The sequence below is a fragment of the Cebidichthys violaceus genome, unplaced genomic scaffold (assembly GCF_023349555.1).
Source record: "Cebidichthys violaceus isolate CVI_PGR_0920_01 unplaced genomic scaffold, fCebVio1.0.p SCAF_4, whole genome shotgun sequence".
In the NCBI taxonomy this organism is placed as follows: Eukaryota; Metazoa; Chordata; class Actinopteri; order Perciformes; family Stichaeidae; genus Cebidichthys; species Cebidichthys violaceus.
Genome location: NW_027176594.1, coordinates 1355891 through 1381070, shown reverse-complemented (window position 1 = coordinate 1381070; position 25180 = coordinate 1355891). Strand labels below are relative to the sequence as shown.

At 45.8% G+C, this 25180-nt stretch overlaps 2 protein-coding genes across 3 annotated transcripts in view; one reads left to right on the top strand and one right to left on the bottom strand.

The window, feature by feature from the left end:
- Nucleotides 1–1591: 1591 nt before the first annotated feature.
- On the top strand, nucleotides 1592–22090 carry LOC137884782 (apoptosis-stimulating of p53 protein 2-like). Of its 2 annotated transcripts, XM_068726790.1 has the most exons (19): nucleotides 1592–1890; nucleotides 1995–2094; nucleotides 9587–9734; nucleotides 9845–9958; nucleotides 12447–12523; nucleotides 12908–13009; nucleotides 13962–14139; nucleotides 14288–14514; nucleotides 14834–14998; nucleotides 16009–16231; nucleotides 16372–16494; nucleotides 16680–16786; nucleotides 17211–17580; nucleotides 17816–18534; nucleotides 18619–18756; nucleotides 19233–19366; nucleotides 19628–19794; nucleotides 19933–20132; nucleotides 20703–22090. In XM_068726790.1, the coding sequence occupies exons 2-19, from the start codon at nucleotides 2086–2088 to the stop codon at nucleotides 20742–20744; spliced, it is 3243 nt and encodes a 1080-aa protein (XP_068582891.1). In that variant the 5' UTR covers nucleotides 1592–1890; nucleotides 1995–2085; the 3' UTR covers nucleotides 20745–22090. The 2 variants fall into 2 exon arrangements, with proteins under 2 accessions (XP_068582891.1, XP_068582892.1); XM_068726791.1 differs by lacking the exons at nucleotides 1592–1890; nucleotides 1995–2094 and having other exon boundaries at nucleotides 9413–9734.
- Nucleotides 22091–22167: 77 nt separating this feature from the next.
- The window catches only part of gtpbp2b (GTP binding protein 2b), an 11271-nt gene continuing 8258 nt past the window's right edge, over nucleotides 22168–25180 (bottom strand). Inside the window, exons 10-12 of the mRNA XM_068726792.1 lie at nucleotides 25017–25180; nucleotides 24122–24286; nucleotides 22168–24023 (exon numbers count right to left, since the gene is read on the bottom strand). The exon at nucleotides 25017–25180 is cut by the window's right edge and continues 8 nt beyond it. Of these exons, the coding sequence (XP_068582893.1) occupies nucleotides 23829–24023; nucleotides 24122–24286; nucleotides 25017–25180 (524 nt within the window). The 3' untranslated portion in view covers nucleotides 22168–23828. The remainder of the gene's footprint in view (nucleotides 24024–24121; nucleotides 24287–25016) is intronic.

Genomic DNA, 25180 nt, shown 5'->3' with positions numbered 1-25180 from the left:
TGGCTGCAAGTTTCACTCCAGGAAGATAAACGGAGCACTTCCGGTTTCAAAATAAATGTTTCACTGTATTGTTCGACGGGTTTGGACAACATTAAGGAACAAATGTGTTGCCATTTCGTCGAGGCATATTTTTTTTAACACAGATGCCTTCTCTGGTTTATTATTGTTCTGCTTCCAGTTAGGTATTATTTTCTTACACTGTTGTTTTGTAGGCAAAAATACTAACTTCCTGCGCAGTGCTGCCCTCTGCTGGTCAGCCACAGCTATTACCGCATTAATTAATAATTTGTTTTCAAATTAAACTCTCCTTACATTTTTCTCTACAATCATCTACAATACACGTATATTCATTACCTTTATCAACTCTGAATGTGTTTGTATTATTTTTAAACGAGTCCATTTCATGGTTTTATTTATGCTGGTTATTTCTGTCTTATCATGTAATCAAACAACTTTCCACACTGCAATACAAAAAATTGTATATTTCATATATATTTATATATATATATATTTATATATATATATATATATATATATATATATACTATATATATATATATATATATATATATATTAAAACCAATATATATATATTTTTACTGGTTTTAAAATGTAGTAAGTGAAGCACAAGTGACTCCAAAGAAATAAAGATGAAGATGACCGGATTTACTTTAGGATCTGAATAAACAGGCAACAATAATTATGGCGAATTTCTAGGATTTTATGTTTCACACACCAACGAGGAGAAACGAGGAGGAGTTTATTCTCGTTGCCAGGAGATACTGGTGACGAGCTCCGTCAATTTCTACTATTAGAACCGGAATATACAATACAATAATAACAAGCCCTTCAAAATAAAAACGCGTAAAAGTTGATATTTTTAAACGATAGTGGTAAAAAAAACAAGAACATATAAAAAAAACTGCAGAACTCAGAAACACCAAAACAAACATATTTTCAGACAAGATATTAATCTGAAGGTCTGCATAGATGTTTTATTCTTCTTCTTGGAACAATACACTTGTTTTCACATAAGACATTATGCATATTTGCTTAAATGCCTTTTTACACAAATTAGAGTGTCAATTAGTTTGAGTCCACATTAGGAGGAAAAAGGCAGATTTTCACCTAAGTACAATGTTGAGCTATTGCCTACTTGAATAGTTACATTTTGTGCCACTTTAACTTCCACTACAGTTGGGAGGCAAATATTTAATATTTTACTCTGTTACATTTATTTAACAGCTTTACTATTCTTACATATGAATGCATCAATAATTACTTTTACTCAAGTTTTACTTTAAGTTAAAGATCTGAATACTTCCTCCACTACTGCCTTTAATTAAATTCAATTAGATTCATCACTGATCTATTTATCATATATATTATGTATTTATTTTTTACATTTTCTTTGTCATTGTCTATGGTTTCATTACTTTTATGTACTATTATTGATTCAATGATCTGGAACCAGGACACTGTAATCTAACAAATTCGGGTTTTTATTGTGAAAACTCATCCCGGAAGTGTTGTTCTGCTCTCCAGCGGAGCGCCGGCTGGCGGCGGTCTGTGTTGATTGAATGGTTTTGATCCAAACACGCTCACAAGTCAGACGGATCCTGGATGTTGAGCAGGATTACCGCGCAGCAGGAGAGCTGCTGCAGCTTTGTCATCAACACTACTCACGTTTTATTTTGTAGGCGCTGTGTGTTTTTTTGTTCTTCTTCTTCTTCTTCTCCTGCAGCCTCATGCACAGCTTCTGCGAAAGAATCCTCTTTTCTTCTTCTTCTTCTTCTTCTTCTTCTTCTTCTTCTTCTTCTTCTTCTTCTCTCCAGAGGGATCGGACCGCAGACTGAGGGAATTAAAGGCCCCGCTGGTCCACTGCAACAGGTCGAGGAGGAGCTGATATTTATATTTATATATATATATATATATATATATATTTATATATTTATATTGAAGTGATAATAAAGATGAATGTGATGTGAATGAAGCGCACAGAGGAGACGCACGGACCGCAGAGGAGGAGGATGCTTTAATGGTTTCGGCTGCAGTCTGGGTGCGACAGAGCGGAAAACTGCCAACATGATGCCGGTGAGTGTCAAACACTTCATCCTGTTTTATGAATGTGTTTGTTCACCTGTTACTGTCTCCATATAAACCGGCACCATCCTCATTACTACTGCTGCAGCGTATTCATCATGTCCACTGTGCTATCAAAACAGAATCCCTGAATTTAACACGTGCAAAACCTTTAGCCTTACATATTCATGTTCAGGTGAAATGATAAGGAAAGCCTTAATATAGCGCTGCTCTTCAAATGTTGATTTTAAGGGGTTTAACTCTGTTAAATGTTGAACTGAACTGGACTTTTAGGACAGATACACCCATGATCGGTTGTTTCTCTACCAGTCGTTGAAACAGCATGAACACCCCTTTTTTTTTTTTTTTTGTTGAATCAAATTGACAGAATGTGTAATTGATCATCAGGCTAACTGAAGAAATAGATCATGAAAAATCAAAGTAACGTCACAACCAGTTAAGCATGCTGAACTTGAACATGACCTCCGTATTACCCATGGTCCAGTGTGGTTCATTCAACTTATCATACATGTTTGTATTCTGTCAAACCCCCCCAAAAAACAGACTGACTCAACATAATCGCCCTCCTGTTCATATTAATATATATTACTATTAATGCTCCTTGCACCAATAATGCTGATATAGCATGTTTTGATAATAACAATGAAGCCTTTACTCTGTTTTATGGTCATTATAAGGGATTCAAATCTATATATTTTATATTATTTACAATGTGACGCAACAAACAAAACTGATTTAACTGTTTAAGTAACAAATACAACCTAATGAAAGGAAATAAAACTAAATATCTGTCATCCAGGAGGAACCATCGCAGTCAACGTGTTGCCAACTTTTCAACTTTAAGAGAAAACATTTTAAATAATCACCGGTGTGGCCCTTTTTAAATTGAAGCCGTGTTCAGGCGTCTAAAGGCACTTTAAAGAGTAAAACTAAACAATCAGAAGATTTATCGACGGACAGAAAGATGAATCACTCGTGTAACATTTTGAAATGTGATCGCACTCGTCGTGTCCGAAGTAGAACTCGTGTGGTCTCAAGGTAACCGGAGGACAAACGGGACTTCCTGGATCAATCCCGTCAGAGTCATCAGAACACATCTGAGAAGGGAAACGTGTGTTCTTTGTGTTTTGTGACCTGACGGAAATCTGCCCGTCGTACTGACAAACGTCCCGACCAGACGCTCTGAGATCAGCTCGCCACTAATAATAGAACGCCGCCATTGTGCCATTGTCGTCATTGTGTACGGAGGTATTCCCCAGGTTTTTAAAAAGAGCTTTTCATCCACGCCGCAGTGCTGCTTCATCTTCCGTTTTAACTTCTTTGACATTTTTTTTTTCGTCTCTCCTGAAACTGACCGTGATAATGTCCCCCGTGAAGTAATCTGTGATTCATTCCTTCTGGTGGTAATCACAGGATGAGGCCGGTGTTATTCCATATTTCTGTTAATGTCAACAAACCCCATTAAAAGACCCAAACCAACAGCATGCTAGGTCGTCTCTCAGCACTTCCTGACTTCCTGTCAGTGGCTCTCAGCTCCAAGCCCATTGGTTCACTCTGTCATGCTGTCAAATCATTAAAAACACAAATGCATAGTTTCACCTTTAGAAAGAAATAGAGCATTTTGTTGGGGACTGTTTTCAGCGGTGGATGAATTCACATTTGGTGCTTTACTGTGTGTGTAAACGCTGGTTAGTCGATACGGTCACCGTTGGTTTTTGGGGGTCTGAACGTGAGATTAGTTGACAAGAAATATAGAATGTCCTCAGACTGATCCTGTAACCTCTGACCCCAGTCACCGACGGCAGACTTCCGTCAACAATAAAAACGTCTTCAATCAAAGTCCAATCCACAAAAAAAAAAAGAGAATCAAGGTCTTTTACAAACTCTTTGCATTAAAGATGAAGGTCAGATCCAGTGTTTAGAAGTACACACATGCAGATTCTAGTGGCTGAAACTCATAACAGGTGATGACATTCTCTGTATTTGGAAGTTTTTTCCAGCATACTAAGTAGTATTTTGTAAAGCAAGGCACAACTCCGGTGTACTGAGACATACGGAGAGCTTTCCCTGGCGGCGACGTGCTTGAATGTAACAGTTTATATGTAAAAGTAAACGCCGACGTTCATCAAACCACAACTTCAGACGCACGACCAGGTATCCTCCTCCTCGCGTGCGAAAGGGTTCAACGAGGAACACGATGAGATGGAGGAGGAAGGTCCGTTTGAGGAAACGGAGAGCTGGACTTCTCTTTCCAGAAACCGTATTGTTATTCAGACAGCAGTGTGTGACATCCACGCGGTGCCTGACATTCAGAGAGCTGTAGCTCTGACAACAGAAGAAAAACAAAAAGGACTCAGACCTCAAATCTGTCTAAAGGTGACCGGGAATCTGGTCTCTCAAGTCTGTGTTTAGCGAGCGACTCCAAACCACCCGTGAATGTTTCAGACGTGCTGCTTCCTCTACGACGCAGCGCACCCCGATCATTACAATACGTCCTCATCCTGCAGGCGAGGGCTCAGCCGAGCTCGCCTTGCTGCCTGGTAACTGTTGCCACAGTGACCAGAAACACACACACACACACACACACACACACACACACACACACACACACACACACACACACACACACACACACACACACACACACACACACACACACGCGCGCGCCGTTCAAGGTCATGCAGGAAGAGTTTTATGTCCGTATTCCTCATCCGATAAGGAACTATAAAAGGGAACCGTCCTGGTTTACAATATCAGCCCGATGCTGATGTTCATATCTGAAATCTGACGACAAAATCTGATATTTTGTTCCGTTTTTTTTTTTTGTTTTTTTTAGGCTTTAGTGCGACACAACAGAGAACACGGAGCAGCTCTCTGTTGCTGCATCCTGACTGCTAGTGGGGCGTGACGAGGCGCTTTCACACCTTAAGCCCAGCTCATGACTTTTCACAACCGTCAGACCGCTGCGTGGTTCACACACCTAATCGAGGGGGGGGGGGGGGGGGGGTCGTTGGGGGTCACGCACTGCGAGATCTTTCAGGAAGTGACACGTGAAAAGACGTTCTAGCCTCTCATGTTGTCCTCATGTTGTCGTTGGTTCACTAAATCCCTTTTTTTCCCCTCTTTGGTGCGACAACAACTTTGGTCCACTTTGGTCCGCGTTGCGAGTGCAACACATGCAGTCAAGTTCCCGCTGTTCCGTGTCGCGCCCTCTGATTGGCTGCAGCTCCAGATATTTAGTCTGCTGGACATCTTTGATGCGTCTTCGGTGCGCGGCCGTGTCTCTCGGCTCTTTGAACTCTCGACTCGTGACACTCGAGCAGCCGATTCGGGGCTTTTGTCGGGCAGCTCCAAAAAAACTCTGCGAGTGTAAAGTCGGGGCTAAAGTCTCGTAGTGTGAACTAGGTACTGACCTTGAGCAGATTGTCCAAAGTCATGAAATATCACGCTCCCAGTCATTTTTACCGCACAACGCACCGCACAACGCATTGGTAACGTTTTTGTGACTTCGGTCCAGGTGCTGTCATGACTAGGGGTTTCTGTCAGATGACACGCTGGTGACAAATCTCTCTGACCAACCGGTGGTCCTCTGCCGGGTTTTTACTTACATTACATTACCGTCATTTAGCAGACGCTTTTATCCAAAGCGACTTACAAATTCTAGGATCTATCTACACACCGTAGACGCAGCTACGGGAGCCATTTTGGGGTTAAGTGTCTTGCTCAAGGACACATTGACATGAGACTAGCGGAGCAGGAGCCGGGGATCGAACCACCGACCCTCTGATTGAAAGGCGGCCCTGCTCTCCACTTAGCCACGGTCACCCCACTTCTAGTATCGACTCAGCCAGCTGGGATCCTCGATCGAGGTGGTACCAAAAAAAAAAAAAAGGGCCGGCTATACTACCGTCAACTTCTGCTAATGAATAAACATAACGTAGAAAAATAATTCACATTGTTACTCATTTTAATGAACAAGCTATGTGTAACACGAGAGAAACGCTTCATTTCCATTCATGTGGTGTTGTTGATAGTCTACCAGAGTGTCATCAAATTGGATTAATGTGTAAAAGCTCCCAAATCAGAATGATGGGGGGGGGGGGGGGGGGGGGGGGGGGATCCTGTTCATCCCGTTCTGCTGACACGGTTTGAATGCAGCTTTAATCTAGTTTATGTCACAATAACATTTAGCACGTCAGTGTAATTTAGTCATGATGACGGGACTTTGGTGGCTTTCGAGGTTCAGGCGGGGCCGCTGCCTGCCGGTCCATCGGTTAATTGATTTAATCAGTGACCTGTTGGTGAACCTCGGAGACTTTGTCCCCTAACCCGCAGTGACAGACAATTCATTAGTGGCTAATTAGTGACTCTGAAACGCGTGTGAACGATCCCAGTGTGCAACCGGGCCAATCGGAGAACGGTTTCAGAGCTTCCGGCGATAGTTCGCTGGAAGCGTCCTGTGTTGATGTTGTTGACTGTGGTAGAGTCCTGAACAGCAGGCGGGGGTTTGGGCTGTGTGTGTGTGTGTGTGTGTGTGTGTGTGTGTGTGTGTGTGTGTCTCTCATTAATCCAATATTGGTGCGTCACGTGACGCTGTCGGGCCATATGGCTCCAGCCGTCCACGCCGCCTGCAAAACATTTTGGGATGCGCCAGCTGCCGCCACGTTTTCCTCCAGCAGGAAACAGAAGCAGACACAGCGGGACGGAATGAAAACTTGAATCATTCATTTTAATATCGATGCGTTCCGTGAACGTATGTCTTCAATACAGTTAAACAAAAATAGATGAGATGAGCCTTTTAAAAAGGAAGTTCAGTTGTTGTTGTTGTTGTTGCTGCAGCGCAAGGATAGAAGTAGTACGGATACATAGAGCAGGTAAAACAATTAAAGGTACAATAAAGTAATAAAAAGAGCAGACATTGGTAGGTAAAGGGACAGTTATGTGATCAATAACAGTACACCAGACTGATGTTGTGATGAAGAAATCCCTTAATCTTAATAACAATTTCCCTGATGTGTTTGATTGCTATATTTCTTTGTTAGTAGAGCTGGATATTGTTCGACATGTTTCAATACGAGTGTTGATACAAAACCACAAATTCAGTTTTGTTTTGTTTTTTTTGACATCCTACTTTGAAGAAAAAAAAAAAAAATCATATTTCTCGACAAAATCCTTTTTTTTCAGTAATAAAAGAAGCAAATGTTTGACAAAATTATCGTTAAAATCCCAAACAGTCAAACCGGCTCTATGCATATGAGAGAAAAAAAACCTCCTTAAAACAGAGCTGCAAAGATTATATCAGAATAATAAAACATCAGTCGGAGCGCATTGGTTTCAGAGCAGGCCATTGAACTGCACCTCCCCCGTGTTCGATTCTGGCCTCCAGACCTTTTGTTGCACGTCATAACCTCCCCCCCCCCCTCCTTATATTATATTATGATAATAATATACCGGCTGTTAATTCAAAATGTCCCTGGTTTGATGGCTTAGTAGTGGTCACCACCTCCGCGTCGTTTAGTTTTTGAAGAAGCCGTTGTCGTGTTGCAGACAGAAGACGGTCCGTTAAGTTCCTCCCTCACAGCAGAGGGTTGTTGTGGGCCGCTCGCCGGTATTAAGCTGCGTGATGCTGCGCTAATTCCTGGCTGGATTAAGAGCCGCATCCTCAGGAGTTTAATGAGGCCTCAGACTGACGGGTGTGCTGGGGCCGCTGTTTTTATGACTTTTTCTCTTCCCCGTTGTAAGCTGTCACACGTGTCACCTGTTCTGGGCGTTTATGGAAATGAATCAGGCCATTGAACCTCTGTATGTATTTTAGATGAGAGAGACTTAAAGCAAAACTTAAAGGGTCCCTCGGTGGGCCGGATTAGAGAACTCGGGAGCTACATCCAGGAGAAGTTGTGTCAGAAAGGCAACAAGCACATTCACGCGGATGTACAAGTAGCATTCCACCACTATGAGTACTTTACCTTTCATACTTTAAGTACATTTTTCTGATAACACTTGCACAATTTTACTTAAGTAAGCTTTTGAATGCAGGACTTTCAGTATGGTATTAGTACTTCTACTGAAGTAAAAGTTCTCAACTCTACTCCCACCTCAGCATGGTAGCGTGCTAATGTTAGCATGACATGCTACGCTCACGTCAGTAGCGGTACACGTCAATGCTGAAGCAGCACACTGTATCTGCGCTGAGGTTCTGGAAGCAGCCTCACTGAGGACAGGAGGTCTCGCTCCCTGTGGCCGTCCTGAGGGACAGACGGCACCTCCTCCTCTCCCGGCTCTGATTGGCTCCCTGGTCGACCTCGGTTTGGGTGACTGACGGCAGTGACCCACTTCAGGGACCTGAAGGAAGATAGCGGTGCTCCAGTTTTCCATCAGAGCTCCATGTAGGACAGCAGGACGGCTAATTCATCTCTGTCACGGAGTCTGTTGACTTTGTTATTTTTAATGAAGGAGGGACTAAAAGGATGTCTTGATCACTGAGATTTTCTGTTGACTTACTTTAGCTGACGCTTAAGCAGTAGAAATCTCCCAGGAGCCACCTCTGCAGAGTGCACAGTGTTACACGATGCCCTCTTTGAATGTGGCATCTCATTTCCATTTGCTGCAGCTCAGAGTCCACTGTGGCTGTCTGGTAACCTTTTAGTCAGAGTAACAGAGCCGACAAAGTGAAGTATTACCCTAAAAAAAATTTAAAAAATCCTCTCCCTCAGTGATTAGAATTTAAAAAGCCAAAGATTTAGCATTTTTCACCGGAAACAGCTCGCCGTTTAAGCTCTTTGATGGCGACTCTGTGTACTCAATCCCAGTTTCTCTCTGCCAGGTTCACACTTCATCTGCTGCCTCCAAGTGAGAAAATACATCCTCGGAAATACAACAAACCAGCTCCAGTTGGTCCTGCTTTCAGACAGGCGTCCATGGACCGCCAGGAAATCTCGCACAGACATTCATGTTCCCCAGAAGATGAATCCCTACTCCCTTTAGTGATCCTCTGACTTTTCGTCAACGTGTCCGATGCGGACGTGCGGCTCAAAGTCCTCCGACGAAGCCGTTGAGCAAGCCGCCTCTCAGCACCACCCACCCGGCGTGAATACAAACTTTGAAACGCTGCCTCCGCGCCGGTTGGCGGGCCGTGGGAGCCGATCTGGCTCTGGGCCCGACAGCAGATACCCTGCTGGAGTAACAGATGGCCCAGTGCATCATGGGAGTTATGTCCACAAATATCTATCATAGTCCTAAATAGCACAATGAAGCTGCTGTAAAGGTGAAGGAGGCAGGTTGAGCGTGTCACATTCACATACTGGTTTACCTCTCAACACGATCTGTTAAAGGACACGCCAATGTTTTAAAGGAGCAGGTTTCCTACATTGTCTTTTCTTTGGTTCCTGGTTCAGATGCTCCGTTTGGTCGCAGAGAAACCCGGTCCAATGACATTCACGTGATATCACCTGTTCACGACAAACCTCTGCTGCGTGTTTTGCAGATGTTCCTCACCGTGTACCTCAGCAACAACGACCAGCACTTCAGCGAGGTTCCCATCACGCCGGAGACGCTGTGCAGGGATGTGGTGGAGCTCTGCAAGGAGCCCGGCGAGGCCGACTGCTACCTGGCCGAGACGTGGAGAGGCTCGGGTGAGTTTCCACTTAAATATACGTAGTGTCTTAGACTTATCTTATCAAGCTAACACACTTGTTTCTTATGTGACTTTCCTGAAATATCGTATGTTTTTGATTTTTTTTAGAACATGTCGTTGGAGAAGGGGAGCGGATGTTGGAGGTGTTGCAGCGATGGGGGCAGCAGAGGGGGGAGGTCCGCTACCTCCTGCGTCACCAGAGAGCTCCAGGAAGAGAGTCGGGTAAGAAAAGCACCTGCCTCGCCGCCGCACAGCGGGAAGCCACGTGTTTCCATGTGGGAAGCCGGTGAGGAGTCGTGTTCTTGTCGCTGCTCGAGGGACGGGGGTGGGTGGGGGTGGGGGAGGGGAGGTGATTCTCCAAACTCCTCACAGGTATGAAAAGAAGCAGCTGGTGACTCCATGTGGGTCCATGAGGTGATACGTGGCTGTCCACGTCCTCCACAGGACAACAGCGGATGGTTCACAGAGATAAAGACCTCAGTGCAGAGGACTGGGCCGCCCAGAAACAGAGAAATTGATTGGCTCCAGCTAGATGTCTGAGAGGACTCGTCTTTATGTTTGAATTGTCTTTTTTGGGGATCAAGTTGTAGAAAGTCCTCTTTAAAAAATAGACGTTTGAAGGGTTTGTTTTGCTTACAATTGAAAGAGCACAAAGAGGCGAAGATCAGTTGAATACGAATAGAAGAAAACAGTCTTTGGTAAAATAAACTGGAAGCTTATTTCTTCTTCTTTTGGGGCCAAAACGTCAAATGTGAATAATCCATTCGGTGTCTTTTGGTGCTTTTTTTAAAAAAATCTCGGTTGAAAAACGTATTATTGAAGGAAACGATAAAGACATCAATAAAACAGCTGATTACTTACTTTTCAACAGCAGTGCATTCCAAACATGTGCATCAGTATAGTGCAGCGCGCAGTAACGCTCATTTCTGAGTGCGCTTTAAATCTGATTATGCTTTTTGTGTAAAGACTTAACAGAATAATCTGAACAGCCTCCAGTTATGCAGAGTTCAGATTACACAATACAGTGTCCGGTTTCACGCGGCAAAGCCACAGAGGAATGCTGTTGCTGTTGCTGTCAGGTGGAGCCGGGGGGCCAAGCCGAGTCACAGCAGGACCTCCTGACTGTGACCTCCTACTCTGACTCACCGTTGTGCAGACTGATCTCAGCTGTAGAAGACTGCATCTGTGTATCCTGCTGACGCTGTCCTTTTGAGTCTGAAATAAGACGCCGCAGCTCCAAAAAAAAAAAAGGAAATGCATTAAAGCCAGAATTTAATTAAAAAAAAAAAAACACTTTAAATGTGATTCCATCTTGTACTTTGGAGATAGCTGAGAACGTGCAAACTGATCTCAACTAGTAGACCGTGGCTAAGTGGAGAGCAGGGCTTTCAATCATGGGGTCGGCGGTTCGATCCCCGGCTCCTGCTCCGCTAGCCTCATGCCGATGTGTCCTTGAGCAAGACACTTAACCCCGTAGCTGTGCCTACGGTGTGTAGATAGATACTGAATTGTAAGTCGCTTTGGATAAAAGCGTCTGCTAAATGACTGTAATGTAATGTAAAAGTGCTTGTCAAGAGTCATTATGTGGAGAATTATGACAAACTGCACAGCTGTCCTCCAGACAGACTGTCAGATCACTGAGAACACTGAGTATAAATACTTTAATCAACTGCATTCAGCTGAGTATTCTTAGTAATCCAGTTGGTTTTTTTTTGCGCATGTGGAATTAAAGTTAGCACATGGTGCAGATCAACAGCAGGATTGTCCGTACTGTACCGGTGGAGGCTCAGTGTGGTACAGTAGATGACAAACCGTAATCAGCTTATGACTCACGGGACTCGAGTGTGCAGCTGCTGGACTCTTTTTTTTTTTTTTTCTTTTTTTTTTTTTCTATGGATTGTGATTTATTGTTTATTTCTGTCCCCAAAACAAAGAAATCCCCTCTGAGGTTTTCCTGTGCCGATTAACAGTCGGGACAGTTTCCTCCATCAGGTCATTGTAAGCCCTGATCTCTTCAATGCTGTGCAGAAGATACCTCAGAGGAGAAGGCTGGTGTTCTTTTCTATTTTTCTTATAGCCAACAAATCCCATGTGCAGCCTCAAACCAACAACATGTCAGTCCGTCTCCCAATATTTTCTGACTTCCTGTCTGCAGCTCTCAGCTCCAAGCCCATTGGTTCCTCCTGAAAATGTAAATATATTAAACCACAAATATATAGTTTCATTTAAAGGCTCTGTAATTTGCTAAAACAGCTTTTCACTGTAGTTTTTATTTAAAAAAAACAGGAGGAAATAGTGTATTTGTTGGGGACTATTTTCAGCGGCGGATTTATCCACATTTGGTGCTCTGGAAAATTAGTTTTGTTCTTGTTGCGCTTCAATAAGTTGTGGGATATTGATGTCTGTGAGGGTTGATGAGGACAGGTATAGCAGTGTGTCTTAAGCCTAATTATGATAACACAAGTTGATGGGGATGTCATTAGTTCTGCAGGTATTTGGTCATAAATCAAAAGCATTGGACAAATGAAAGTGTTGACCTGTCGGTGGCGCTAGATTAAAAGTCAGAGGGTCACTGTTCATCCTTTGGGGGACCATTGACGTCTGATGCCAATTTTCCACCGCAATCCATCCAAAAGTTTCTAAGAAATTTCATTCCGAACAATCCCGAGAGCCACAAAATGCAAAATTAACATTTTGTTTTTACATCCAGGTGGATCCAGAGCTGCAGATCCGATGATGAAGAGGAACCAGGTGAAAGCCTCTGTGGAGAGATGTCTGGAGAACGGGGTGAGACACGTTCACCGTTTTCCGTGCGTCCGGTACAGGGACGCCTTTAGCCTAGCTCAGCACAAAGGCTGGAAGCAGAGGGGGGGAAACTGTTAGCCTAGCTCCATCAAAAGAGAAACTAAATCCAGCAGTTAGCGTTGGAGCTATTGCTGGCGCTCGGCACGCTAGAGCCTCCGCCACCTGTGCCGTCATTTGAATGTACAGAAAAGTTGCTGCGCTTCGGTGTGAAGGCTGCACCGTTACCGCCTCTGAAAGTTTGTTCATGTCCATTTGAAGGTGAACTCTGACTCTGTGTGTGTGTGTGTGTGTGTGTGTGTGTGTGTGTGTGTGTGTGTGTGTGTGTGTGTGTGTGTGCGTGTGTGTGTGTGTGTGCGTTTGTTGCAGGTCTCAGCTCCTCGTCTGGAGGTGACGCTGAGCGACCTGCAGGATCTGGCAACCAGACAGCAGCAGCAGATTAATGCACAGCAGCAGCTGCTGGCCTCCAAGGTAGGAAACACCCAAACACTCCACTGCTAGTACTACTGACACTGCTAGTACTATTACTGCCAATGTTGCTGCTATCATTACCCATAATAGTACACTCGGACAAATACTCAAATTCGGCTACTACTGATCTCTGTCGTTTCTGCTGGCAAACCGGTATTACTGCTGTTCCATTAACTCGACTGCAGCAGAGGTTCCCAAAGGCCCACTTCTGACTGTTCAGAACTGGGCTGTAAATGTTGTGCCACTTTCAGTTGAAATGACCCAAATACATGTTCTGCATGCCTGTATTGTAATGTATTCATATCGCCTCATCTCCCGCTTTTGGAGCTTTTTCTAGTGCGGGGTTGTCTTCCGCTTCACTTTTTTGTTTAAAAAAATGATCCGCTTTGTGTCGCTGGTCATTGACATGATGCTTTGTTTGAATGTTTTTCACACATTTAGATTTTAAAAAATTAACTAGAAATCTATACTGTGAAAATATACAATCAATATATTTAAATTTATCCGGAGAATATTTGGTCTGGGACGACAAAGAAATAAAAACGTGGGTTTTTTTGGAGCCTCAAGTGGCCATGTGAGGAACTGCAGTTTTTGGCACTTCCCTGTTGGACTTCTAAACACAACATCTAATGAACAGTAAAGCATTCAGAGGCGACGTCGCAATGCAAATACGACATCATACATACCTGGCCAGAGCAGGAACAGACAGCTTTGTGTTTATTAGACACAAATTATTGGGAAATTGTAACTCTGTAAGCAGCAGGTTGACAGGTTGCTTTACTATTATCCTATTGTTTATCTCAGAAATCCAAATATACAGGGAAATAAACATTTATACAGCAAAAAATACGTAAAAATAAGTCTCCACACCTTCCTGACTTTAAAGGCACCTCGACATGCATCCAGCTCAAACGGAGCTAATTCACCGAGTGTGTTTGCCGGGTGTTTGCAGGAGCAGCGGCTGCGCTACCTGAAGCTGCAGGATCAGCGGCAGCAGCAGCCGGAGACGTCTGACCAGGAGCGACTGCAGCAGCTCAGAGAGAACGCACACAACCAGGAGGCCAAGCTGCGCCGGGTCCGGGCCCTCAGGGGCCAGGTGGAGCAGAAGCGCCTCACCAACAGCAAGCTAGGTCGGTGTGACGACGGAGGTCTTGGGTTGGCTAATTAACCATTTGTCGTATTATCTTGTGTGATACACTATATATATATATATATATACTGTATACACACTCACCCAGTCCTCCTGCTCATCTGTGGCTCCTGTGCTTGTTGTCGCAGTGGAGGAGATCGAGCAGATGACCGGTCTGTTCCAGCAGAAGCAGAGAGAGCTGCTGGTCGCCGTGTCGCGGGTGGAGGAGCTGAGCGACCAGCTGGAGGCGCTGAGGAGCAACAGACTGGAGGCTCTTCTTCCTCCTGCTCCTCCTCCTCCTCCTCCTCATTCTCTCCATCATCACCACAACACCTCCTCCACAGCTGAGCTGGAGCGCCTCTATAAAGAGCTGCAGGTGAGACCTACAATAATTCATCAGTCCTTCATAGGCCATACGATGAATCTACGAAAGATTAATCGTGGTTTACGGTCTATGAAATGTCCTAAAGTAGGACAAAAATGTACCTGTAAACATACCTTCACCTTCACTTTACCTTTGTGATGTTGGAATTGTTAGCAGACCGGCTAACTAGCTCACTAGACAGCGACACAAGCTAGTGCAGCTAGTTTTGAGCTTAGCGGGAAGGCTACGCTAACTAGCTAATGTAGACGTTCGCAATATTAGCTTCCTTCGCGACCAGTTTTTTGACTGCGCTCCGTCCCTGACACGGCAGTTGAGGAACAAGTTGAACCAGGACCAGAGCGGCAGGCTGCAGCAGCAGAGAGACAGCCTGAACAAGAGGAACCTGGAGGTGGTGTCGATGGACCGCCGGCTGGCCGAGCTCCGCCAGCGACTCTGGAAGAAGAAGGCCGCCCTGCAGCAGAAAGAGAACCTGCCGGTGAGAGCACACAACCAAAATATTCACTTTACAAGCCTTTGTTTGCTAAATTAGCGACCTTCCAGTAGCTATTGTATTGAGCTAAGTATTCAGATCTTTTACTTAAAATTGCTAAATTCCAAATTCAGAGCATATATATATATATACTATACTGTGATTGAGGGATTGCCTCCACATGGCTCTCAACATGGCAACGGCTGAGCCGGCAGCTAGCAGCTAAAGTTGCAAACGGCGCCAACAACGGCAGCAGTGCTGACAGAGCTAACAGTGTTTACCTGGGGCTGCGTGCAGAGTGGCTGCGATTCGCTAGCCAGTGGGGCGCACACACACACACACACACACACACACACACACACACACACACACACACAGGGACTCGCATGCATTAACATGCACGAGCGGCCGGACCGGCTATGTAAACAAAGCACAGAGAAGCTCGAAAACACCATTCATTATGGATTAATCTGCTGATAATTTTCTCCATTAATTTAATTGATTGATTGTTTAGTTTGTAAAAATAGTGAAGATATTGAGAAATGCCGTCACAATTACTCAGAGCCCAAAGTATCATCTTCACAAAGTTTGTTGTCGTCTAAACCTCAACATTATTACTAATACATTACAATTATTAACATTATTTAAAGGAAAAGCAGCAAATCGTCACATTTGTGAAGCTGGAACCATGAAATGTTTTTACGTGAAAAATGACTTAAACCATCAAAATAATCCCCAAAATAAATAATTATATTTTCAGCTGTACTTTCACATTTTGATGTTTTGTTTGTAAAAAAATCTTTGTAAACTAACTAAAGCTGTCATTTCAATGAAGTCGAGTAGAAGAAGAAAGTGGAATGAGGACAAAATATTCAGGGAAAAATACCTCAAATTTGTAACATTTGAGGTAACATTACACCACCGTCAAGTTTCATTTGATACCCGCTTTCCGTCGGACACAAACTCCGCAGACATTTTACTTAACGGCTGTCAAATATCAAATCGTTCCCTTTCAGGCGGCTTCAGACGGAGTGGCCCCTCAGCACGGCGTGGGCTCCAGGGTGGCGGCGGTGGGGCCGTACATCCAGTCGTCCTCGTCCACGCCGAGCTCTCAGGGGCCTCCTGTCCCGGCTCGCCACGAGGTTCTGGTGAAGCCGGCGTACCCGGACGGCACCGCCACACTGCCCATGCCCGACTCGTCCCTGAAGCCGCCTCCCAGACCAGTCAAACCCGCCTCAGGTAACCGTACCGGAGGTTACAGAAAAAGGAGGATATGTATTATAAGAAGTTGATTGTTTGATCTCAAGCTGAAGGTCCAAGCTGTTTGGCACAGATGTGTACCTACAGTGTTTGAACACCAGTCTCTCTCCTCTTTATAGGTTTTGCCACATCAAAAATAAGCAAACTCTCTGACTGGAGCGGCTCGTTTTCTGAGTCCAGTGGAGGTTACAGCCACGCCTCCACCCTGCCTCGCATGTCCAGCCTCAGCGGCCACAGCTTAGGTCAGTTAGAGCGCGATTTCTACATTCTACCTACGACTTCTCAAACGGCGGCTACGCAATCTAGATTTGAGGATTGACTTCCTGTCTGGGAGGTTTAAAACTTGTTTAAAAATGCCACACGGTAGAAGACCATGGTGATGGTGATGATGATGATGATGATGATGTCCCTCTTATCCCTCTCGTAGACGGTAAGACCCTCACAGATAGGAAGGCCCTCTCTGGGTCTGACATCCCGCCCCCTGTCCCCTCGCGGACCAATCACATCACCGACAACCTGCTCAGGGACAATCAGGTATCAAGGGACTCTCACTTCTATTTCCTACTATTAGATGTTCATTTATGTGGAGAAATTGAAATAACTAGTGTCATTGTGTTGGACTATAGTGAGCCAGCGGCTACAGGTACTGACTATAATGACGAGTGCAACTGTGAATCCTGTAGTTTTTCAAACTAAAAGCTTTTTATGTCTGGGATCAACCTCTCATCACATCTGGAACATTATTTATTCATCAGCTTTCAAATACCAGAAATAAGATTTATGTCCCTCGCAGCAATTTCTGAAAATGTCTTTTAGCTGTTGAATTCTTATTTTTGTTTCTACATAGGCCTTTATTACATTTCAGCTTGTCATGTTAATAAAAGATGTTTTCTAAATATATAAGTAGGCCGGAGTATCTGTGTATAATGTCATTTATTTCTCTGTATTCCACCTTTAGGCTTCTGGTAAAGGTCCGCCTCCAGTTCCCAGTAAGCCCAAACCGTTCTCCTCATCCGGCCCGCCGACCTTCTCCAAGCCCCCCTACAGCACCGGGACCTTCCCCGGTAAGGTGCGACCGGTCGGGGGCCACCTCAGGGCGGCGGGAGTCCTCTCCAGCCACAGCCACACCCTCCCTCTGCCCAACAAGCAGGAGAGTCCGCCGGCCGCCGCCGTGCGGCCGTACACCCCCGAGCTCTCGGAGGCCCCGCCCCCCGCGCTGCGGAAGCCTCAGACTCTGGCGGCTTCGTCCATCTACTCCATGTACACCCAGCAGGGGAAGGGCTACCAGCCGAGCGGCCAGGGCACGCTGCCCCGCAGCCAGCCCAGAGGTGATGCACCAACACAGCCACTCACTAGTACTACTCTTGGTAGTATTTATTTGTTTGTATTTTATTTTTAACAAATTATCAAACAGTTATCGCCACAAAAATGTAAAATCAGCACACTGATATTCAGTTTACCTTCATACAGTAATTGGATTAACGGAGTTATTCTTCCAGCTGTTCAACAGATGTTTGGTTTGTCATTGCTGCCTCTGACTTCCATGTCTCTGTCTCCTCACAGTGTACGGGAAACCAGCTCGCGGGGGTCAGCAGACCGCCGCCTCAGACGTCATGACCTCTGGGCCGTGCGCGTCCGAGGGGAGCGAGGCCGACAACGGCGTCGGGGCCGAGACGGCAGAGCGCGGCACCCCGCGGCCGCTGAGCCCCACCAAGCTCCTCCCCTTCCTGTCCAACCCCCACAGGAACCCCAGCGACGCCGACCTGGAGGCCCTGCGCCGCCGGCTGCACCACGCCCCGCGGCCCCTGAAGAAACGCAGCTCCATCACGGAGCCCGAGGGCCCGGCGGGTCCCAACATCCAGAAGCTGCTCTACCAGAAAACCACCCTGGCTGCAATGGAAACCATCCCAATGGAGACGGTGGGTCCGGCGGGGACGTACGTCCAGCCTCACGAGGACGGGATGGACGGCGCCGATGCGATGTTCAGAGCCGGTGACAACCAGCCGCTCGCCGAGAGCCCGGAGGACGGTCTGACTCCGCCCCCTCTGCCCCCCCGCGCACCCATCCCTGACCCCGCCGCCTGCCGCTCCCTGCCCCCCCCTCCGGAGGACAAGGAAGAGGAGGAGGTTTGTCCGTCCGCCTCGGTCCACCTGGACTTTTTCGCCGACGAGTTCCCCCCCTACCCGCCTCCACCTTACCCCGCCTGTGAGGAGGGGGATCAGGGAGACGACTGCTTCAACCTGCAGCCGCCGGAGGTCACAGGACAGGTGACGGCGCCGCCGGTGAGTGTCCCCAGAGTAACGGTCAACAGGGTGCTACAGTACGTCTCGTCAACTCAATGATGAAAAAACGATCTCCTCCCTCAGGGTAAGAAGTCGATCCTCCGCAAAGCCGACTCGGAGCGGATCGACCACAGCATGCGGGTCAAGTTCAACCCTCTGGCCCTGCTGCTGGACTCGTCTCTGGAGGGCGAGTACGACCTCGTCCAGAGGGTCATCTACGACGTGAGTCGCTCTCAATCTGCTGGTCCACCAGCGGCCCGGTTTGATGAAACTCGGGGACGCTCGCAGATCCCCTCACATTTTCACAAACACAGAAAATGTGATGATTTTTATAGAATAATTGAACTCTATGAAGTGCTTATAACGGCACAAAACATATGATATGTTCCTTAAATCTTATATTTGATGACTTATCATTATATATATATGTGTGAACAGCAGCTGAACACAGTGGATAGGTATGAAGTGTAGTGGTTTGGTGCATAGAATTCTGTATTTAAATGTGCTGGTAATTTAGTCACAGGTTGTGTTATTTCGGGTAATTTTTTTGTATTGACGTTGCAATTTCGATTAACGTCAGTTTGAGCGTTTTGAGCTTGAAAAACAGTCATTTGAAAATCTATTGAATATTAGAGTATTCAATAGATTTTCTGGATTCCGTGGAAAAAAAATACCGTAATCTCGCGTCCGTCCTGCAGGTGGACGACCCCAGCTCGCCGAACGACGAGGGCATCACGGCGCTGCACAACGCCGTCTGCGCCGGCCACACGGAGATCGTCAAGTTCCTGGTTCAGTTCGGGGTCAACGCCAACGCTGCCGACAGCGACGGCTGGTGAGTTTGAACCTGAACGACATCACGGGGCTTCACCGTCCCGCCCCGCCGAAGATTTAAGAGTTATTAATCCTGGATGTCATCAACGCTTGTCACCAGTTATCAGTTACTATTTTACATGGATGTAGCTTGGTAGTCATGTAAGAAGATGTTTATTCCTCCTACAAAGCTGGGATTGAAGAAAATGGCTTCAAATCAGAGATGTGGGAGATGATTCGGACCTTTCAAACCTTTTCTTCCTCCTTCTCTCCTCGTCTCCAGGACCCCCCTCCACTGCGCCGCCTCCTGTAACAACGTCCAGGTCTGCAAGTTCCTGGTGGAGTCGGGGGCCGCGGTGTTCGCCACCACGTACAGCGACATGCAGACGGCCGCCGACAAGTGTGAGGAGATGGAAGACGGCTACGCCCAGTGCTCCCAGTTCCTCTACGGTGAGACTAAACACGGCGCATGGACAAACCAGCAGGGCCTCCGGGGACCATCGATGAGGTCCCAGTGTGATCCCGGTGACCTTACAGTGGTTTCGTCTCTAAACGTCTCTCTCTCTCTGTGTGTCTGTGTGGCGGCAGGCGTTCAGGAGAAGATGGGCGTGATGAACCGCGGCGTGGTCTACGCCCTGTGGGACTACGAGCCCCAGAGCGACGACGAGCTCGGCTTCAGCGAGGGCGACTGCATGACGGTGCTGCGGCGCGACGACGAGGCGGAGACGGAGTGGTGGTGGGCGAGATGTGCAGACCGGGAGGGCTACATCCCCCGCAACCTGCTGGGGGTGAGACGCTGGCAGCTCATAGAAAGAAAGAAAAAGTGTTAGATATATATTAAAAAAAATGTTTTTTTTTAGAATTATTCTTATTTCTGATTTCATACAGTTTCTTGTGTGTTTGTATGCCATGGTTTTAGTATTCATACATATTTCTTACTTTATTTTGCTCAAATGTAACTTTTTTACCTTTTGATACATGTATTTAATGTTGTATTTTATGTATTTTATTGTGTGAAAGATGTTGTATAAGAAAACACTTGATTGCTGGATTAATAATTATAGGCAAAATTTCCAGAGAAGTTTCGATGCAGCAGAAATTGTAATTACGGTAAAAACGGATAAATCCATTTAAGGTCAAGCCCTTCAAATATGATATTCTTTAAAACTGTATTCTCTGTATGTGTTGAATTGTATGTAATGGCAAACTGTTTCTTCCTAAATCTGTTTTAATCGTGGTTTAAAAGCGGCTCTGAGAACTCTGTTCCTCAACAGTCTTACGTAACGAGTTTCAGAATTTGAATGTTATCTGGATCGTCTTTTTAATGACACATTCTTTTCCCTTTTTCCATTTCACAGCTCTATCTGAGGATCAAGCCGCGGCAGAGGAGCCTGGCTTAACCGCCGACTGACGAAAGACCTAAATGTTACGAGGAGGAGTTTAAACCTGTGGACTCGAGGGAGACAGATGTTTTCTGGGCTGCTGTTGGACCTGTTTGGTTTGTCGACCTCAGCACAAAGAATGTCATAACGATGACATAAAGTCATTGTCGTTGACAGAAGAAGAAACGATAGTTCATCAGCCTCCTGTGGTGAAATGAGCAGATTACCACTTTACCCAGTGACTCGTACATCTGCTGCCCTGAGGCATCGGGGAAATAAGATTTTCATTTTATTTGAATGAATAGCAACAGTTGACATAAAGACAGGAAACAGTTGACCACATGTGACAAATGTCCCATGTGGTTTTGTCATTATTAAAGTATTTAAAGGTACACTCCCTTCGTTTTGTTACAGCATCCACTAGTCCTCACCAAATGTAGCACATATTGGAATCATAACTCACACTTAGTTTCACCAAGTTCTAAAGCCCAAAGTTTGTGTCTTGAGGGAACAAAACAATAAGTTAGTGGTTTGTGGGAATAAAATATGAACTTGTGCAAACAAGTTTGTGTCGTGTGTGAAGAAGTGAGTGACGTCTGTAAACTGGACGATAAATTATGCGAGCAAGAAGAAGAAAAAAAAAGACCTTTTGTTTCTTTGGAGCTCTGTAGTGCAGATTATTTTTCACCAGGTAATTAAAAAAATTAATTTGTAGCCGGGTTTTGTGGGCTCGACTGTCAACAGGCTGCCATTAGTAAAGGTCAGTTTGATATTTCTGTCGTTAATGAACACGTCTACGTGTGAAGGAAAAAAAAACGGTTTGGATTTATTTGAGTTTTTTTTAATTGTTATAAGAGTTGTTCTGTTACGGTGCAGAGTTTGTGTCATTTTTTTTAAAAAGATAAAGTCAGAAGCTGATTTTTTTTCAATGTTCAGTAAATTCTTAAAAAATAAAGTAAAAGAAAGACAATCTACATCATTTAGTGAACATCTTGATTTGTAATCATTCATTATCGTGTTGAAATGAGGACTTAAATGACAAACTACTGAACGTGTTTAATCTCAGTATTGTTCTAATATTCTGGCCCAGTAGATTATTAATGCCTGATCAGCTCAAATCAACTACAAAGCCGGTTTTAAATAAGAGGAAGCAAGTGGTGTTTTTTATTTTTATTTTATTTAGCCAGGCTAACGGTTTTCACCCGCTTCTTGTCTTTGTGCTAAGCTAAGTGCTAAGCTAAGCTAAACACCTGCTGGACCTCTCTCTGCTCTGGACACACTATCGATATGAAACTGATTTCTTCATCTCTGACTCTGGCGAAGACGGAGAACGAGAAGATTTTTCAAAATAAAAGTCAAATAAATCACGCCTTCTGTCCTCGATGCTCCATTTTCACATCCTGCAGGAAACACGAATGACGTAAAAATGAGAGCGTTTCAGTCGTTGTTTCAACAGTTTATTCATGAGTTGTTGGACAGTCAGGAACATCCACCCTGTAACGTCTAAACGTCCCGCCGGTCGGTCTCTCAGCTCGGCGCTCTGCAGGATCACATGCGGACAAAGTGCAAAGAACTCCATTTGAACGGTAAGCGGGTTCAAACGCTACACGGGGTCCATGGAAAGTACATTCGATATTAAGGTTTTTACAATTGCACAGAACCTCAGCAAAAAAACAAACAAAACAAAAAACGGTTTTCAACACTTCATATATTACTTCATACTTTAAATGAGAAGATTAGCGGTTCAAAGAGCATGCAGGTTATGTTTAAGCTCGCGACACAAGCTGCCCGGTACATCCAGCCTCCTACACACGACCGGAAACAGACCGGAAACCCAAGATGCGAACGTGAAGTCGTTTGTAAAGATGTTGAACGTAGAAGCTCAGAAGCAGCTCACGAGTCTCGACAAAGTGAACAAAGTAAGGCTGTGAAGTTTCTCCTAAAACATTGTTCTGTTCCCCCCCCAAAAAAAACCACAGTTAATGATTCATCTGAGAGAGAGAAACAGATTGTGGTTTGTTGAATGAATACCAGGCTGAATTGGGGAACAGGTTTCTGATTAGTCTGTAAGCGCTCCAGTGTTGGCGGGACAGAAGGGATTCATCGTGACGATTTAAAAGTGATTAAAGTGCAAAAAGAAGGAGCCGGTGGTTTCAGTGTGAGCTCTTGAGGAACGTTTGGGAGCCCTGCGGGGGTCGGGAGTCCTTTTTGTTTGCACACTAGTTCGTCTCCTAAGGTTTAAGGGACGCACGGAAAGCAGCTGATCCTCCTCTAAACGCCCTCCGGTCTGGTCTCTAGGTTTCACTTTTTCTATTTGTCGATCACTCGATCAAACAGAACAAGTATCGGCAGAAGCCTGGATAATCGAATCCTTAATCCCTTGATAAAGTTTCTGCCGCTTTCCCGTTTTAGACGACTGTAAAGTGAATATTTTTGGGGTTTGAAGACGTCACCGCGGACATTTTTCACTATTTTCTGGAAATGACGCTGAAAAGTATTTTAACAGGTTAATCAATAATGGCGATATATACAGTCGATACAGCTTTACCGCCGTGTGACTTTAGCTGTGTTGTCTGCAGCAAACTGACCCCTTGACGCCCGCCGCTGATGTGAAACATTCACCGTTTGAAGCGTACTGGGCTGAGAAACATGTTTGATGAGACGACGCCTCACGCTGTTGGAAGGGAACTTCAACCTCCAGCTGGAAATAATCCCCCGTCTTCAGATTTCCTACGTGGTGAGAGCGTGAGGAGATGTTGAGTTCAGTGTCTCTTTTAAAACCGTTCCTTCTCAAATCCGACCCCGAAAAATAATCCCGCTCGTCTTCTCGTGACAGCCATCGGACAATATCAGTTTAATCGTCCGGGGCTTAAGTCCACCGAGGTCAGCCGGCTTTAACTCAAGACATGAACGTCTGCTGGGAGGAAGAAGAAGATGGTGATGAGGAGGAGGAGGAGGAGGAGGAGGAGGAGGGAGTCTCTGACAGAAGAAGATCCCGGACGGGAGATTTAAAAGCGCTGGCATGTGTCGGGAGAGCGAAGCAGATGCGTTGATGACGTCCGACACAGTCGAGAGCTCTCCCCGGAAGCGCAGCATCCGTCTCTAATGCTCCTGCAGGTTCTGGTCGTGGTTCTGGTTCTGGTCGTGGTTCTGGGAGGCGGGCAGCAGGCGGGTGACGTGGCCGATGCCTTTGGTGACGCCCTCCCTGAAGAGCAGCTTGGCGCCCAGTCGCAGGTACTCGGGGTGTTTGATGAAGCAGAAGCGGACCACGGCTCTCTCGCCCGTACGCAGCTCGTCCTGCAGCGGAGAGAGAGGGGGGGGGTGGGGGTCACATGTAACACAAAGCCGCCACAAGATGGCGATCACACGCGCATCTACGTCATCCACACACCGACCTTCCCGTGAAGGCACTCCGCGGTGGCCGTCTGCCTGACGTTGCCCACGTGAACGGTGACCTGCGAGCCCCGGCGGAAGGTCTTGGCGTGGAAGAGCAGCACGATGGCGGCTTCAAACTGACAGCAGATGGTCGGGTTCATCTTGGGACTGACCATCACCATCCCCTGCAAAACGCACATCGCCGTCATCGCTCGCTGACACCAGCTGCAACGGTGCACTTTTTTGCAGAGTTGTTTGTTTTTCGGTGAGGACAAAGCGAGCCAGCAGTTTTAAAAGAGAAGCTTTCACATCTTTCCTGCCGCGACAACAAAACTTAAAAAAGTTTTTATTACACGCCAGCAAACAGAAAAGTTGGATGGATGAAAAGTGAGGAGAGAGTCTTTGCTCTTTAGAGCCAGTGAGATTCAAAATCCCGGTTTATTCTCGGTACGGTGGCCCTTTTAGGACATCTCTGACTCGGCTGTTGCTCCGAGCTTAAGTTGTAGCGTGTTAGCGTTAGCTTGTTAGAAAGCTAATTGTATGGTAAGTCAATGGGAGCGGAACATGCTAGCGCTATGATCGCTGCTGGCGTGAGTGTGACGACGGTCCGTCAGTGAGTTCGGTACTTTGGTTCAGACCTGAACAACTATTGGATGGATTGTCATGAACTTTGGGGATCCTCTGACTTTCAATCATCGGGTCAACATTTTAATTTGGTTTATGATCAAATACAGAATGCAGAACTAATGACGTTAACAAAACGAAATGATTAAAGACAAAGGACTCATTCTGTAAAACGCACACAACTTTGGACTTCAAGTGTCAGCTGGCAGAGGGATCAGAGATCCTGCTGGATCAGGACCAGGACAACATCAAATCAAACAGACACAGTCTCTAGGTCAGGTGACCTCTGACCTTGCGCAGCAGCGAGCGGTCAAAGTTGCCCAGAGCCAGCGTGGCCGCCTGTCCGGCCCTCAGCACCCTGCAGGCCGAGCGGTTCCTCTGGATGCTGCCCACCTTCAGACGCAGGAAGCGGCCCTCGTCGGTGGGACCGACCACCAGCCGCTCGCCCTCCCGAC